General features: G+C 36.1%; 1 protein-coding gene and 1 pseudogene across 5 annotated transcripts; both read right to left on the reverse strand.

Moving 5' to 3' along the window:
- Positions 1–191: 191 nt before the first annotated feature.
- Positions 192–10771, reverse strand: LOC119993542 (topless-related protein 4-like). 5 transcript variants are annotated; one of them, XM_038840715.1, is made up of 26 exons: positions 10661–10771; positions 10364–10457; positions 10093–10272; positions 9874–9987; positions 9624–9782; positions 9341–9521; positions 9134–9257; positions 8335–8444; positions 7178–7355; positions 6935–7044; positions 6760–6829; positions 6555–6625; positions 6333–6428; positions 6167–6262; positions 4768–4895; positions 4420–4654; positions 4168–4332; positions 4013–4105; positions 3684–3830; positions 2901–3005; positions 2626–2808; positions 2116–2244; positions 1938–2033; positions 1390–1578; positions 878–1044; positions 192–794 (listed from the first exon to the last, which is right to left on the reverse strand). In XM_038840715.1, exons 2-26 carry the CDS (start codon positions 10441–10443, stop codon positions 602–604), a joined length of 3399 nt encoding a protein of 1132 aa, XP_038696643.1. In that variant the 5' UTR covers positions 10444–10457; positions 10661–10771; the 3' UTR covers positions 192–601. The 5 variants fall into 5 exon arrangements, with proteins under 5 accessions (XP_038696643.1, XP_038696644.1, XP_038696642.1 ...); XM_038840716.1 differs by having other exon boundaries at positions 6971–7044; positions 7178–7367; XM_038840714.1 differs by having other exon boundaries at positions 2907–3005; positions 7178–7367.
- A 4040-nt stretch (positions 10772–14811) lies between these two features.
- Positions 14812–17250, reverse strand: LOC119992683 (annotated as a pseudogene).
- Between the last annotated feature and the right edge of the window lie 1217 nt (positions 17251–18467).

Consider the following 18467-nt stretch of genomic DNA (forward strand, 5'->3'; position numbering starts at 1 on the left):
CTTATATGTAATACATAGATGTAATTTCAGCATCTATTAAAATTGTTTCCGAAATTTGTGCACGAATGTTATTTACCTTTTTAATGTTATACACTATAGCACATGTGGTTTTTTAAGAGAATCTTGTGTGCCCTCAGATTAATCGAGATCTCATCAAGAACCAAAAATAAAAAAAAATCCGCAAGAAAGTTAAAGGATAAACAATGAAAACTTTTACTATATCTCAAATTCACAACTAAAAAAAGTACCAATAAATAACAGACTGAAAAACCACAAAAATTTACATAATTAATAAGTCATAATTATTCTTTTTACTTGATGAAAAGAACAGAAAAAAAGAAGTAAACAATAAACTACCAGGCTGCTAGCCCAATCATTCCTACCATATCTTCCCAAGTTTGCTTTCCACAGTCCAACTTTAGTTTATACCTTCTCCTTCTGATGCATCAACTTCTGGAATTCACCATGTAAATTCTTCCATCTCTAGTGATCAGGGAGGAAAGGCCAATTCCCGGCATGCCTCTGGCCAAAGAATGGTTTCAGTAGAATCGCGAGGGAGAAGACGACCAAGGTCCTTGGTCAAAGGCATGACATGGAATTGTCACCTTTGGGCTTGCTCTGGACCAGCTGTGCCTGGAGTGGTGTTTGGTCCAGCACCATTTTCGATCGGAGGGGCAGTTCCCCATTTTCCTTCTGCTTCCAATGGCTCAAGTACATGTACTGCGCCATCTGAAAGTCCTAATGCAAACTGATTGGGGTCGGAAGGATGTGCCGCAATAACGACAGGATATGCCCTGCAATGGTAAAAATCACACCATCAGATTTGCTGAGTAGAAACAAGGCAAATTTTGTTAACTAATAGTTAATAAAAACGAACTTTAGAGTAGAAGGCAAATAGGCAGCAGCACTTATTCGGCATCTCAATCTGAGTGTTGAGGCAGTGAGAGCGCCAATACTTCCATCCTTGAAGCACACATATATTGATTGACTATCACAAGAATATGTAGCATGTGAGATTGGACCACTTGCCTCTCGAGGGAACCACTGTTCGAGAAAATAATTTTGATCATAAGAATGCTAGCAGCCATTAATATAAAAGTCAAATCACAGTTCTAATAGAAGATGAGGGAAAAGACTGCTAAATTCAAATGATTACTGCTGGTTCAGTTTCACATTTGTAATTTCTATAGGCATGCAAAAGATTAAACATATGCCGTCTATTGATCACAATGCAATATTTTCTCTCTTCTAAAAAAAATGACTCTTGATAAGAACTCATACAAAGAACATGAGTAAAAACCCGATGTGAACTTAAATTTTGAGCCATATAAAATCTAGGTAAATCTCTCTTAACATATCCATGTGTATATAATGTACAAGAGGGCAAACCTGCTTAAGACATCCCAATTTTGGAGCTTCAAATAAGGCTATCTGAGTTTCATGAACTGCAAGCAGATGGATCTGATCATTGTGAAATTGAACACGGGTGTCCGCGTGGGGATTTGTGTGTCTCCCAGTTGGAAGTTGCAAGAACACGCTGGTCTGCTTCTCCCATGCATCTGTGCTCCAAACACAAAGCTGAAGATAAAAATAAATGTGCAAGTAAATTTCATACTGCATCAATTTCGCAACGCATTCAGGCTCTTCTACACAAAGCACAAAAAAAAAAAACAAAAGAAAGAAAAGAAAAAGATGAACATGAATCCTATTATATGGGATTTCTTAATTAAATCTTATATCTGGGATAAAAGCCTTGTTCTACAAGCATTGGGAAAGCCCTCAACTGAGTAGAGATAGTTTCTAGTTAAAGAAATTTTAAAAAATCAATCACCTTAGAGCAGAGCTTATAATGCCAAAAAAGTTGCAGTTAAGCCTCTAAAATATTTCTTAATTGTCATCAGGTAATAGGAATGCCAATACATTTAAAAACTTCTTACCTGGTTGTCAGCTCCTGAAGATACGAGTACATTTAAAAGGTCAGAGAAGGCAAGGCCAGTAATCATTCTCTGATGACCTTTTAATTTGGTCTTCACCTGTTATATGGAACATACAACAATGTCAATACTTAGAACCCCTTTTTCTAAATGTTCCAGATTCAGATGGATAGCAGAAGACCTCATCAACCCGAACGTTGTAGATTTGTATAGAAGAATCCTCCATGCCTATAGCAATGATATTATTATCTTGAGGATGAAAAGCCAGAAATGTTGCTGCTGGTGGAGCGGACATGAATGTTGTCATTGTCTGCAGTCAACAGAGTATCAAGAATTGTAGTGGCACGGCAAAATAGCACCAGAAATATGGATGGAGATGTACTGATAACCCAGAAAGCCAACAATAATTATCTCTTAGCTTCTTGGACACAACAAATTTTTTCGACAATTTCAGATCTTAAAATATTTAAACTGAAGCACGCATTTGCGATATAACATATACCAAAATGCAAGAAATCACAGTAAAAATGCATAAAATTGCGCAAGATTCAAGCATGTAAGTTCAGATAAATCAATTCTGTAATTTTCTGAAAAACAACCCTGAAGTGTCAAAAATCCCCAAGACAATTCCTTTGCATTATTCCCAAAAAAAAAAATTAATCAACCACAGACATTAAATAAGTCCAAATACCTTAAATGTCCTCATATTAAAAAGAGAGATCTTCCCCCCTGATGCAGACATCACATAAGAGTCATTCTTCGAAAGTGCAAAGCATGAAACATCTTCAGAGAGGAGGTTTGGGGAGGGCAAATCATTAGTCATCAATATTCCACTTGCTGGCTGCCATAACTGTGCGACGATACTAGCAGTGGCCTATACAGACAGAATTTTTGTATACTGTAAGTTCATAGATATCAATGCAACAAGAAAAATCAAATGATACCAATCAAAAGAGGGTTTAATACCTTTACCATTTGATCATTTTTCTGCCATTTCCAGAGCTTGTGCATTCCATTAGAAGCTAATGCCAGTATGGCAACTCCTGAATTTGTATAAATCAATCGGCAAACCTGAACCATACAAGAAAACTTGAGGGAAAACGAAGAATACAAACTTAAGCAAAACTTTTCAATGAGTAAGAAGAAACCAATACACATCATAATTCTTCAACTTAAAAGTATCTCATGCTTCAAAAGTAAAGTTCACTTATTAAATTTTTAAGACAGCAAGACGTATTTTTCTTCCTATTTTTGTGGAGAACGTGAAATTACCCAAGGTTGAGCCACATTGGAAGTTTGGAACCACCAATGCAAAAAAAAAAAATCCGGGTACTAGTGTTCATCCGCAAACCAAGCATTCAAGAACAACCTCGTATCCATGGATTGGACTTTTGAATGCTAAAACATGATAATCTGTGCCTTTTCACTTGGGATCAACTGCACTGACCCATCACAACGACTGAAAACTAACCAACTGTAAATCTGAGATAAATCACCGGTAAATGGGAATATTTCTGTTCATTATAGTACATATCCTTTTTCGCAACAAAAGAAGATGCGCACGTAATATTAATGTAGGAAAGGAGAGATTGCAAGAAATGAAACAGAAATACAAAGTAGAAGCTGATTAGGGTATGGTATATCAACAAAATCAACCAGAAGCCCATCATTCTTTTCAGAAGTCGATATGAAATTGAACAATAGTTCAAAAATTAACTCTTGGATGAAATTAAGTGTGAAGGGCCATACCTTCGCAGGCTGCAAATTATCAGGGAGACTTAGGGAGCGGCACTGTGATGGTTCATTGATTTCTGCCAGTTTCCAGATCCTAGATTTTTCTACTGAGTCATCAGCACTTCTTGGCTTCAAATCGGCGAAACTTCGACCATCATTGTTCTGCGGAAAATCAAATGGAAGAATCTAAATAATAGGATGTATAACTAATTAATTAAATACGACAAAAAATAATAAAAAGTAGTCGAGATTCAAACAAGCCAAAATGCACTGACAATACTGATAATTACAAATAAAGTTCTATAATCGTCTTGATGACACACACCAGTGATAAAAACACTCACCACACCAACCACGGTTGCCACTGAAGCAGCTTGATCCCCAATGGTTGGTCCAGCAGTTACGTTGGCAGAACCAAATTTGCCTGTAGCAGAAGCCTGCATACAATTGTGTCAGACAAACTAATCTGCAAAACATAAAGCATTTTTAAAACCTTTACCTTCACAACAGCTGCAGAAGCAGCTCTAGAAGCATCAAAAGTGCGATTTTCCACTATTCGTAGAAGCCTTATCCCATCTGCATTGGCTAGAATTTTAACACCATTTTCTTTTGTTGACACTGCGAGCAGTATTCCATCCTTGTTGAATCTAATACAAGGGGAAGCCTGCAATTTCGTAAGAACAGGACTATTAGGCAGGTAAATGATAACAATTAGAAATAAGAAGAGTGATGATGCACATCTTATGATTACCGGGAGACCACCATCTGCATCAATGCTCATCAGTTGGTTATCATTGTCAATATCCCAGAATTTGATCATGGACTCATCACCAGCAGCCAAGAACCGATTCTTGGTAGTATCAAATTGCACAACTCCCACAGATCTCTTCCCAAGACCGATGTAAGTACGTTTAACAGCACCTTCACTTTCATTCCATTCCACCAAGTACGACTCACCTTCTTTATTTGTGCCACATGAGAATAACCTACAAGATGTCCATATGCAATAAATGTCAGTTGTGGTAACAGAAAATAGCAAATTTCCCATATAAAATAGAACATTATCAAGATGATAGTGTTAAAAAATGAGCAGACAAACCTTGTTCCATCAGCACTGTATGCCATTTTAGTATATGAATGACCCGGTGCATTATAGTCAACTCTCGAACCCGCGGTATCATACAACCAGGCCTTTATTTTTCCATCTAAAGCCGTAGAAAAGATAAACTGGGTGGGAAAAAATGGAGATAGATATTAGAAAATGCGTAACTGTATTGTAACAATTACGGGAAACAAAAAGGAAAAATTGCAGGAGTAATACAGAAGGAATAGAAGGAATAAAATACTTTAAAGGTCCATAGAAGATGGAATAACATTATTCTTTTTCTTGATTGTTCGATGGGATGGGGATTCCATTTGACCTAGAGGTGCTCCTCAATGGGCATGCACTGTGCTCAAGCACACAGACGGGGGCAAAGCCATGTACAGCTGAGGGGACCCCCCTCAAAAATTTTTATTTAGTGCTAAGTACATAGTAATTATAAAAGAGACCCCCCTGAATTTTCAATTTAGGCGCCCCTCTTGCAAAAAATTATGATAAAATGATCAAAACAAAAAGACATGTGACAATTATTACTTATCCTATTTTATAAACTTTTGATTTTTAGTGTTATTTTTCGTACTTTCAAAGGTATAACTAATAGATAATCCCAAAAAAAATTCTGGGGTGTTGCCCCCGGACCCCCACTTAGCTTTGCCACCCTGACATAAAATCTAGTGTCCACTCCGCGACCCCCTCCTAGTATGTCCTGGCTTCGCCCTTGCACACAGTCAAAAATACAAGAGGGGAGGGAGAGTTGCTGGGTAGCCAAGGCTCCATCAAACCCAATAGACCAGTTACAACGGCAGTAAATAACTGAGCCACTGGATTTTCTTTGCACGAAAATAGTCATAGAAATTGACTTTATCTCTGAGAGAAGTCAATAGTAACACTTCTAAAACTTTAACTTGGCCTCCACCCAGGAAAATTTAAAAGCGGGCTGGAATCAAGTACCTACTGACTCTAACAAGTGACAACCACTAACTGCTGGACAGTTTCAGAACTTGCCTGAAGTAACCTTTTCCATCCAATAACGGGGGCTCATTTTCTACAACCCATGTCAAACACATGTAACCAGCTTCTTCTGTCAGGACAACCTCTTGGTCCAATTATCCTTTATCAAAACAGATTTATTCTAGAAGAACTAAAAGCGGTACTTGTATAAACTGGACTATAATGTTATGAGGAAAAAAAAACTCTTAGCTCATGAAGGACAAGAGATAGAAACGGAAAAATAAGTACAAATAACTCAAACCAAAAATTAGGCATTCGTTTCTTTGGAGGAGATTTCCATAATCTGCTCTTTTTCCCGTCCATTAGAGAAATGAGAGCCAGCCATAAAACAAAAGCTGGAACTACAATACAATTAGAAACCTCCACAAATTTGATGGTCAATTACCTGAATATTTTCCTTGTAATGTGGACATACAGAATAAACAATCGCTTCATGACCTTCAAACGTATATTGCTTAACACCTGTATCTGCATCCCACACCTGCATTATTTAAACTCTTTTAAATGTTATCCAATTCATGCAATCCCATAAACATAAATTCCATTTTCACCTTGATGGCCCTATCATCACCACAAGTGACAATGGACAGTTGCTTGTTCGGATATGAGAAAGCGAGATCATTAACGCTCCCGACATGAGCCTCGATCTAAAAACCAGAAAGTCATTTGAATAAGCACCATAAAATCAAAACCCTACATCGGAGAAATATGGAGAGAGAGAGAGAGAGAGAGAGAGAATAAACTAAGTAAACGCAATTTTCAGGGACACAAACCTCCAGGGGATTATGCAGATCACCACCGTGGTAGCGGTATACATGAACAATGTGCTTAGAATATGCAACTCCTGAAACAAGAACAAGGGAGTTTCATGTCTATCAACAAGCCCAATTTTGTCTCTCAGCGCAAAGCACGACAATGTACAAACTGAGTACACCTCAACCCCCACTAAAAAAATAAAGGAAATCATTCAAAACAAACCAAAATAAGTTCCATCAGGACTCCAGATCACTCGGTTAACAGATGCAGTATAATCATTGGCCAGGGATGCCTACCAAAAAATCAAAATTGAAGATTAACTAAACGTTTAAAACTCCAAGAACCATCAGATACTTATATAGTGTTAAAGAATCATGTTTTCAACTGAAAGCCAAACCTGAAGAACCATTGAGAGTTTTACTTGATCCCACACCTTAAAGTTTTTCTGAGCAATCTTTTCCTGGCTAACCAATTCCCATACCATGACATCACCCATGTTTGTTCCAACTGAAATCAAAACTCAAAAATAAGCATAGAAGGAAAAATAATAGTAGACATTTGGCATCCTAATTCTATTAAGTTCGAACTAAAAGTAAATTGACAACTGCACTTTATGTTCTTTCCGCAGGATAGGACTCACCAAGAAGTAAATTTGATTGCAATGGATGGAAATCCATACTCTTGACAGGCGAACCCTGATTTAAAGACATAACAACAGTCTTGGGCAGGTCATCAGAAGAGGAGCTTTGACCATGGCTGTGGCTGTGGCTGTGGCTGGCATAAGCAATGGGAAAAATGTTGACTGGCAGATTGTTGACCTGATAATCAAACTGTCGCATCCATTAGAAAAAATCATGATTTAAAATTTAGTTTGATGTGTGAGATGAACAATGGCCTGACAGTGGACTTTAACTAGCAGAATTTCACCGTGGTGAGAAAAAAACATGCACGTGAGCAGAGATAGGGGGTCAGAGTGTGTGCAACTTACTGGCCTCCTGAAAGAAAAGGAAAAACCTAAAGACTAGTGATTATTTCCAAGCTTTTCCCCCCATTAAAAGATAAGTTTTCCCCCACGCATACTTGTTTATAACTTCCATATATTGTACTATAAAACCAAGAAGAAAAAAAAAGCCCGAGGGATTTGGTTTATCTTAATTAGAGATTGACTGAGAAACAAGGAATTTGAAAACAAGCATGATATTATGTAATATTTTGAACCATTCAAGGTAGTTTATCTTCCAAAAAAAAGAAAAGAAAATGCTCTTTAATTTTCACAACTATTTGTATGCCTAAACTCCTATTTACGTAATTACTAAGTGACTAAATTTCCCTTTTTAGCCTAAACCAACAAAAGGATAACTAGCGGACTGAGTAAACTGAGTAATATAGTTATACTAGCACAAATGCATTGTTGGTGTTGAGTAGATCGTAATTACTTGTAATTTTTATACCTAAGATTACTAATGAACCACGTTCAAAACTCCACTAGAGTAGTTTTTTAATAAAAGCTTTGCCCCCACTTAACAAAATTCCTAAATCTGTCATTGTTACATGCACATGATATAGACATGCACATACAGAACAAAAAAACACAGACAGACATAGAGAGTGAGACAGAGGGAGGGAGTCAGCCCTGTTCTTTTGCATCTACCCAGGAACAGCTAATGAGATTGGAGATTGTGTACTTAATCAATATATATAATTAAAATCAGATTAGCAAAAGCTTCAAAGTTTATATGTTGTACTTGATCTCTTGATCTTTCCCTTAGTAAATTGTTTAAAAGTTCAAGTGTCTACCTCATCAGGTATTCCATAAGGTCTTGATCTCTTCAACATGTGTTCAGAGTCTGCCATTTGGTAATCCATAGCCAGGTTATTGGTAGGAGTCCTAGGGCGCTTCAATAGGGCTGCCATCAAGATAAAGGCATCCACAAAAGGCAAAAGAATAAATTAAAAAAAAATATATCTAAAAGTTCATAAACCAAGCCCAAGGAACTGAAAAGGGACTCGCAAAAAAGAATATTTGACACTAGAAAAATAAGGGGGAAATAAAAATCAAATGCCAACCAATGACCTATTGATCAAATCTTCATATGTCTCCAACTTCACGCAAATCTTATGCAAGTACATAAAATGCAAAACAAAATTTTAAATTAACAAAACTGAAAATATATGGAAATTTCATATTCCCACCATTTTCAGATTCCCTATTCTGCATCAGAAAACCTAGTAATATATCATGTATAAATATTTCCTTATTTGTTTATTCTTCAATCCACTCCCTTTTTCTTTTCCATTAGCTTTTCAAGTAAGATCATCAATGCTCTACTTAAGCAACATAATAAGGCCAGTGAGGCTTCAATGACCTTGGTGATATTTTTTTTTTTCACTAACATTAAAATGTCAAAACCCTGAAAACACCGTCCCCGCATATTAGGCTGGGAGAAGGCTTCATACATCTTATTTGTTCCCGACCTCGGCTACTACGGGAGCCTTATGCACAGTCGTTGTTTAGCTAACATTAAAAAGTACAGGTTGTGCAAAACTTTGTTAGGCAAGCTCAGAAAATCTCTTTAAATTAGTTGTTCAAATCTACCTGCATTATTCGTTGCCGTCAGACCTATGGGCCCAACAGAGGCGCTAGGGTGAGGCACTGAAGATGGATTAGCCATCCATCCAGCAAGAGTTGTTGGAAGAGCAGCAGGTGCAGGCTGAAATGGCTGCAAACATGCCTAGCAATTGTCAAAAGATTTACCATTTCATAACTAGCTATAAACAGGGTAACTCTCTCCTTATCACTCACATTATGAGTACTAAGTGATGGAAAACCCCCTGCTGCCTTGGGGACAACACCCATCAAGGGATTTGTAACTGGGGACAGGGCCTGTGCACCATTCGGCTGTCCACAAATATGGTCCACAAATAGCGTCTTTATGTCGGGATTTGGCCTGGGGTTCTTACAAAGCTGATGCTGCCAATTTAAACTGCATTTCAACAATAAAGAACATTAAATAATATTTAATACGCTAAGCAGGAAATCCAAGCACATGTCGAAAACGCAACAAAGGAAAGTATTTCTAAAGGACCTTTGGTTTATCAATGTTCGCAATCTGGAACTCTTCAATGTAGGATACTGAAGTTTATCACGGAATATAGGGCTTGCTTCAATCAACTTCTTCAGTTCAACAACCATTACAGCACGAGCTGACTTAGTATCTCCATACTTAGATAATTGTTCATTATCTCTATAAACCAGCGAACACCCAAAAAAAACCCATTAGTTACTAAATCTAAGATAGGAATAAATCAACCAACACAAACGATAATAATCCATACCTAAAGTTGTCCAACGTCAATAGCTGCGTGATTTCTTTGAAAAGCTCCTCATTGAAAGCAGAAAACACTTTTAAGTCCTTGACTAAAATATCCACAGCTTTAGCCCGATCCTGTCTAAATATTTGACATTTTCCAAGCAAACTCATAATTCATAACCTCGTAAAACATGGCAGATAGACTACTGCAAATAATTACCATCAATGAAATAAGGGCACATACTTGTCCAAAGCTTCAAGGTATTTCTGCTTTCTGATCTCAAAAAAGATCTTCATGGAATATCTGTTATCATCAACTTTAGTGAACCCAGATAGATACTTCTCCACCTGCTCCCATTCCCCATTTTTCACCAACTCCTCAAAATACCCGATATTGAAGAAAAAACCCGAGTCTTTCTCCAACCTAAGCAACCCAGAATTATGAATAAACCAAAAATAAAAACTAATACAAACTGAAAGAAATGAGAATTAGAAAAACATAAGAAAAGGCACACATGTGAACAGTCTCTTTGAACTTCTCTTCATCCAGAAACTGAAGTATGAGGAACACGAGTTCTTTGCTGAGCGAGGTCATGATTAAAGCTCTATCTGCAAAATATTCCAACAAACACCGCTCATCACGATCTAAACTCTCACAGATCAATAATAAAACAACAAACCCCTCTAAATTTTACCATAAACACAACAATATGTAATAAAAGTGAAACTCAGTTATAGAGGAATGGAAATCAACAAAAACACCAAAATCATATCAATTATAAGCGAATGAACAAAATCGCAGGAAGAATTACAGAAGCAATTGAGTTCAGCACGTTATTACTTCTGCCTCTGTTTTGCTTTCAGAGATCTGTAAACTCCTTCCTTTCTCTCGCTTTCTCTCTCCTTTTTTTTATATATTTTCTCTCAGCTCTTCACGAAGGTATTTATAGAGGAGGGGGCTGCTAGGGATTTGAAGAGAGAGTGGGGAATCAGACAGGTTTATCTCGCGAGACGACAAAATACGATATCGATACGTTCGAAGTCAGTGATAAGTCGCATGATAAGCCCAAGTTCTTATCATAGATAAGTGGGAGGCGTTAATACTTGTCGTATTTGATAAGCACTCGGACTTCCCAGCGCGATTGAAATGTTAGATGCCGGCTTTTATTTCTCTCCTGGATTCGTGCGCTTTTCAGAGTATTCATTATTATAATTATTGGAATATCTATTTGTTTCGAATATGAACTCTACAATTCGTTTTAAATTATAGAGTTTACAATTTGAATCCAATGGTTTGAAAGTTATGTCACATAACACTACATTTTTGTTTTTTTATTTTTAAAATTTTTCTGACTTTATCTCCACTATTAGATGACTCCAGAGAATTACGTAACCCTCAGATCCATTTCTTTATGTGGAGGAGAAGGTTAAATGAATATTATGCCTCAATATCACTTCAAACGTTGAATAAGTCAAATATCATTTTAATCTATAGACAAAATGTAACAATTTTAACATTTCTAGGAAGTAAAATTTTAGGTTGGATTAAAAAAATGTCATGATAATGTTTTCAAAAAAAAAAGTAGAATCATGTGAAAATAAAGAAATATAATTAAACTCTACATTATTACAATTTTTAGGGGATCTACCCGTGGGTGATCATTGTAATGGTCAGAAATCATCATCCTCATTTTTGTGATCCCACGACTCTTCGACAAGTATAATTTTTATAACTATTTCATCATCATGCTCCTCTACTACGATCTTTGACCCATCTCGACGTCGACCTCCCATCATCTCGACGTCGACCTCCCTATCATTTTGATATCAACTCTCGACCTCTTACGTTTTTGACGTCAGTCCCTATTGTCAGCCCTTTCAGACTAACCCGCCACTTTTACTACCTCGTATATCTTTAAGAGCAATCTCGATACTTGTGCCAACCTATACATCCTAGACATCTCTCCATCAAACCCATTGTGTGAGGGCTTACTTCTAACATGAGAAACCAACTCTTGCCCTGTCCCTTTCGTCAGACAGAGAAGTCAAACCTGGTACTGACACATCCCTATTGCAAATCGCTCTTCTCTCTGACAGTAACCTGGACCAAAGTCTCATGTAGCTAAAAGACACGTGTCCCTCTAAAGATGCGATAAAAGTCAAGATCCTTTCATAGTTGGAAGCATCTTCTTCTCCTTCTTGCTTCTAGACCCCCTTATCTCTCAAGCTTGCAAGCAATTTGAAACGAGGATGGATCATCTTACATTAAACATTCATAGGCTATTACGATCTTCATAATATATTTTTTTGTCATCACCATCATTATTAACTTGATCGTCGGAAACCTTTTGGCTGGCTTTCCATTGATGTCCAAGGTTCTCGATTATCAACATTTGTTCATTCTGCAGATTGCTGGTGGCCTGCTATTGAACGTTCTTTGATTGTAGATCCAAACACCTAAAATCACTCTCTCCAATTGCATGTAAAACCAGGGATGGAGCCAGCATGTTCAAGGTATTCTTTTCATTGTTTTTTCATGATGACAAAAAATATAAGTAAAGTAAAGTAGGAGTTAGCATAATTGTTGATGTTATATATATATATATATATATATAAAAGAATTTTAATACATATATTGAACAAGAATTGAAGGGTAGGGTAGTGATTAAAGTTTTGGAAATTGTGCCCTACACCCAAGTTCAAGTCCTACTATATCATTGGGGCTCATGGAGCCTTTGATTTTTTAAACACTTACTATTTTTATTTATCTCTTTTAAAAATAACAGTTTTTATTTTATTAAAACTATAAAATGTATTTAACGTTTTTTTTTGTTAAAACCGAACGTTGCCTCGATTTGAGAAGTCGCGTCGTTCTGATTTTGTTGAAAAGACGCACTCATTCGAGTGTTATAAATAGAAGGACAAAATCTCTATGAGATATACAATTGAGAAAGACAGAGCAACAATTATTACAATTCTTGTGGTGTTCTTGTGAGTAAAGAATACTGATAGAAGTTCTGGGCTGTTTTATTCTGGGAACGACGTTGTTGTATACTGTTAGCACAAAATTCAGAGGCAAAGCCACGAAATCGTTTTAAAGAGAGCGACCTAGTTCGTGACTCAACCATCTTCTCAAATTTGATTTGGTTTGTTATCATTTGCAGATTTACGAGGTAATATCAATCTGTTTATTGGGTTACTGTTTCAACAATAATGCACTTCATGTTTTTCGTATTTATACTATACATATATGTAATATTGCACATCTCATTGTTGTGTATTATAAAAAACTATATCATGTACACGTACATTGTTAGATGAAATCAACGTGTAATTTTAATAATGTTACATTACAATTATCAATACAATCATGCGTAACTCCTAGCTTTTTGTTAATTAAATTTTACTATCACCATCAGTGGACATTCATTCATATTGATTGAAAATAAATTCTATCATATTTTACTTACTATATTAACCCTTTGTAACTTACTAGTTTACTTAAAAGGGAACAGATTTAGGGCTGATATTAACAAAAACGAGTAGACATTTTTTAAACCAAGAGTCATATTATACAAATTTGTCCTTTGAACATCCGACGTAGGCTTAAACTTAGGTAGTAAAGTTCTCGCATACAAAAATTTCACACCCAAAGACATAGCGAGTTGAGTCATAACTCAGCGCATGGTCACAAGGGTTATTGCTCCAAGTGATAATCGAACTTAAGACATTCTGAATCCATATGGTTTGATCACAGAGAAGTTCACCACTAACCTATCATCTTTACGAATAGATACACGATTTAAAAAATAAAAGAAAGAAAGATAAGCGAGTACAATAATATCATACTCGAGCAAGTAAAGAAGAACCTAGTAGTAGTGCTGTGCTGTCCCAGAAATTCCTTATTTTTATAATTTTTCTTTTGATTTATTTATTCGCACGATAGAGACGTCTATTTTTGTATTAAATGGATAAAGTGAAGGGGGAGTTCCCAATCCACCTTAAATTTTATCTTCTCATAAAATATCGTATCGCGATATGATAAATTCCCAATTCCGCTTCCCAACTACCACAGTTTGTCAATTGATGGGGACGCAAGACAATTTAAATTTATCTTCATTTTATTTCTATATCTAGAAAGAAATATAAGATATATAATCAGGTGCGGATACTTCATATGAATTTGTGGTGTGCGGCTTTATGAGGACCAATAAGATCTCAAGAAATAGTCAAAAACAATATCTACTATTATTTTATCCCAAAACTTATCTTCCCAAAAAGACAAAATCTTTACTGGAATTTTAAGAATCCAATTTGTTATGGGTTCCACATTTATGGCAATAGAACATTGTATTTATCAAATCCAACAAGCATATAATCAGAATATTGTGTGGCAAAATTGGTAAGTAAATCATTACCAAAACCAACAAGTTTTGATTGGATCCTCTTTATTCTACTATTTCTAACTTTATGACCAATTAATGAATAAACTAAATAGTGCTATATATATATATATAGGAATTCTCCTAATGATTCACACTACTTTATGACCAATTAATGATTTACCCTTTTGGTCTACATAGGAGAATATATATTAGTGTGTGTGTGGGGTAAGAATTGTCACATAAGGATTTAAAATGAAAGTATAAAGGATCACTTTTTACTGATGTGAAAGAGTCAGATGACACTGGTGCTACTGCTTTGGATCCCACATTTTTTTAAATTAATGGTATAAACATAGACTCTTATTTTACACCCTTATGTGAAAATTCCTGATACCCTTATGTGACAATTCCTGATAATGTAGATAAGTAAAATGACACGTGAGACTCCCTATTTTGAGTCTCACATATTCCTAATCAATAGGGAATATAAAAATCCACGTTTTAAGTAGAGTTTTTGTCAAACTCCAGATTCGTGTCTTTTCTTCTTTCTATAACTAAAGGAAAACAAACGAAAAATCTTCGGGGACCAATTCATATCCTGTATCGTGGACCTGGAAACTGGCAAAATACATATAAACATACCAAAAACATAAGGTTGAAATATTGAATGCGACAGAATTTGCTTTTGTCACAGGAAGTTGCAAGGAAACTTTCCTGCTTTCACTTTCATCTTTTTCGTTTTCCATGTGCATTACAATCAACATCAGTAGGTCGGTCAAGTTATTCCCAACGGATTCAAAACTTCAAATATCTGCAATAGTTGCAACGTCTTCATGCATTAATATCATCTACAGAGAAGTATGCACATACCTGACTCCACTTTTCGGGGAAGGTTGTTTCCACAGAAGAGCAAAAGTGGAACTAAATTAAGTAATGCTGTACTAAATCTAATGATTTCCTTCCTATAACTTTCCGGGGCAGGACACAAAACCTTTGTTTACAGTGTCCGTAAGCAGCCCCCAGGTAGAAGGAACCTAAACTTATCTGCATTTTCTATCAAATATGCGGGGAACTGCAGAAGAAGAACTGGGTATTGTTCTCATCTTCTTAATCAGTGCCTTGAAGGTCTATTCTTCAGGTAGCATGTCAAAAAGATCATCTCCACGACAAATGCGTTTTTGTATTCTGGAAATAGTTTAGAAACTCCATTTTACCAACACGGTCAGCATGGCTGTAACCAGTAATCTTAAACACGAATTCTTGAAGATGGCGAAAGCAAAAGCTACAATGCCAGCCTGTATCAGACAAGATCACATCAGTTTGACGTGAATGCCTATACCTTGTCCAAGGGTTATAGATATGGATCGAGGCCCTCCAGCTGCTGTAATCCACAGTGTCGGCCATAACGAGTAAGTGTCCAGCTGAAATCGCAGCCAGGTGAAGCAATCCATTCATAGCAGCCCGCTGCTCTGACTCAAGTACGAATGGGTCTTCAAGCGAATCAAGGGTTGCAACTGAAGCTCACGCCACCTTATCTCAAGCACCCAGCTCATTGCTGAAGATGATGCCATCAAAGACATGACGTGGTTGGGAGAGCGTAGACCAACCATGGAGGCAGTAAAGATGTTCCATTGAAACATTCTCTGCAAAATAATGAGGTAGGTGATTGAATGGTGGAGGGGGCTTGTCCTAAAGTGGGTGGAAAAAATATGAAATTTACTTACATGAGTAAAGGTTCCAATGAGACAAATTGGTATTAGTATAAGAAGAATGATGACAAGAAGTCTAGGAGGAGCTCTTTAGATGACAGGTGAATAGTTTGTGGTGCCATACTTCAAAGGTGTAATATCAACATCATCTACCAACATGTTTTCCCCCAATCAACTCGCCAAGAGATCAGACTCTATATATCTCAATCATCTGCATAAAGATCGCCAGGGAATTAAAAACTAGAATAACAAGTAAATGAAATTTGATAGATCAAATCAAAAGGCAAGTTAAAAAGCCATAAAAGCAAATTGCAGAGGGACGCTTAGTGTGAAACCTTAAGTATATGTACAAGATACAGATAAAAAAAATAAAAAATTAGAACTACACGAAATTCTTATCTTCACAAAATACCAATGCAGTAGCTGATATCTTGCATGCCATAAGAAGTCTCTATGGACACATCTAAAGCATTTACATGACTTGCAAGTCTACATTTGAAAATGTAACTAGCTACCAAAAAGACTTGACACAAAAGCTTCTTTATCGTAGATCATTACAGAATTACACAAGAATGATAAAGTAGAAATGAGAACTAAATCTACATCCTGGTGGGGAACACATATTGGTATCAGAATACCGTTAGTAATTTAGAAAAGATAATGAACTCAATTGCTTTGAAAGCATGCCTAGGAGTTGCATACGCACTTTACTAAAAGAGAAAGCTAATCTTTTCTATACAAGACAAATATACTTAATTTTCTATTAAAGACAAATGAATGCTCAATTAAGCATCTCCAAGCAACCTTTATCCTAGTAAAGAAGTCAACCTACAAATAAAAGGAAACCTAAAACAAAAGAAAACCTGAGTCACTAAGAAAAATAACATTGTGAAGGACTATTTGTAACATGTTATGCTAAGATTCCGCATCAGAGACCAACTTGAGTTGAGGTTAATAATGAGAGCATACAAATTGCAATAGATCTGACACCAAAAAAGTGTGATGGCATAAAAAATTGAGGATATCCAGTACTTAATTGAATTGGGACAAGGGAGTTGCCTCAGTCCTCAGGTCTATAACGAGTACAAGTGAAACAAGCCTATGAAAGTTGGTAAAAAGAAAGGTAACAATGGAGAAAAACTTGTGAAATAGAAAAACCAATACTACCAACTCCAACGAATTGAAAACATCGTTTCTAGCAGCATTATTGAAGCCAGCAGCAGCAGCAGAGTGTTGGTATATCTCTTTTGTCCCATTAAATCTATCTGGTATATTATGTAAAAGAACACAACTTACAATCTTTATCATACTGAGCTCTCCAGAGAGCAACTCTTCTCAAAAGAAAAGGTACTGAGTTGGAATCCCATTCTAACTAAGGATTCTTATGGAGGAAAATATAGATTTCGACAACTTTATCTACGTATACCTCATAAAGAAGTTGCCTTTGTTTACAAGAAAAACCATAACAAGTGGAAAGATTAAGTAAAAAAAGAAAACCCAAATCAGCTACAAGTCTACAGATAAGGAAACTCATTAATAATATGTATATGCTTTATACACCCAAATATGGCAAGTGAAAATTTTCTGATACATTCTTATGCCATTTAACATTGTAAATTTTTTTTCTTTACCTTCTGCTTGTCATTCCAGTGCTGGTCTCAGACCTTATTCTCGTGCAAAGCTGAACGTTATGTTAGTCAAGAAGACTTTCTTTTACGTATCACTGCATCGCATCTTAGATTCTCTTACATATAAATTAATGTAATCTGGAATGTGCGACACCCACATAATTGCGCACACGTAAAATCAATTGCAATTAAAGAACAGAAACCTATGCTTCATGTAGCCCAAAATCACAATTTCAATTTTCAACTGGAAAGAAATATCATTTTCAAGGAATCACTGAAAGTTTGAAATTCCCTTAACACGACAGGCCAACCCAAGACCTATTTGAAATAAACAAAATTTATGCCTCCGAAGCTTTAAAAAAAACCCCTAAATAACATCGAAATGACAAGAAAACAAGAAGGAAGTTCGATTCAGACGAAAATCAAGCAAATTACGAGATGAAATTCAAATAACGATAATCAATATTGCACCTTTTCAGCTTGAGTTTTCCATTCCGGCCCATGCAGAGTTCATTCGTGGATTGTAGAGAGTTCGAAGACAGAGAGAGGGAGAAGGCTCGAGGATAATCTTTATAAAAAAAAGAGGCGAAAAATGTATTGTTTGTTCCGTCATTTCATTTTCGTCCTTCGAGGATAATCCAAAGACGATTAATCCCCTATGCGATCCCAACAACCCTCAAATCTACATAATATTAAAATAATCATTTATTAAAATATGTAAAACCCCATATTAAATAGGTCACCTTTTTAGATCTCGACATTATTTTAATCCAATTATAGAATTGTCCAAAATAAATTAATTTATAAATTATTGGGTATTTGATGAAGCTTTATAAGGTGACATTGACTTAATTTACCAATAAAAGAAGTAAAATGTATAATGCATATGAAAAAAAA

This window comes from Tripterygium wilfordii, chromosome 23 (assembly GCF_013401445.1).
Source record: "Tripterygium wilfordii isolate XIE 37 chromosome 23, ASM1340144v1, whole genome shotgun sequence".
Classification (NCBI taxonomy): domain Eukaryota; kingdom Viridiplantae; phylum Streptophyta; class Magnoliopsida; order Celastrales; family Celastraceae; genus Tripterygium; species Tripterygium wilfordii.

Bases quoted from the DNA above. Each gene is read 5' to 3' on its own strand.
- LOC119993542 (XM_038840712.1), bottom strand. From the start codon at position 10,443: ATGACCTCGCTCAGCAAAGAACTCGTGTTCCTCATACTTCAGTTTCTG. The intron at 1,579-1,937 runs GTAAGAAGTTTT...TTTTATCTTCAG, and splicing joins CTTCAGGAGCTGACAACCAG to CTTTGTGTTTGGAGCACAGA. The intron at 795-877 runs GTTCGTTTTTAT...TTACCATTGCAG, and splicing joins TATTTGCCTTCTACTCTAAA to GGCATATCCTGTCGTTATTG.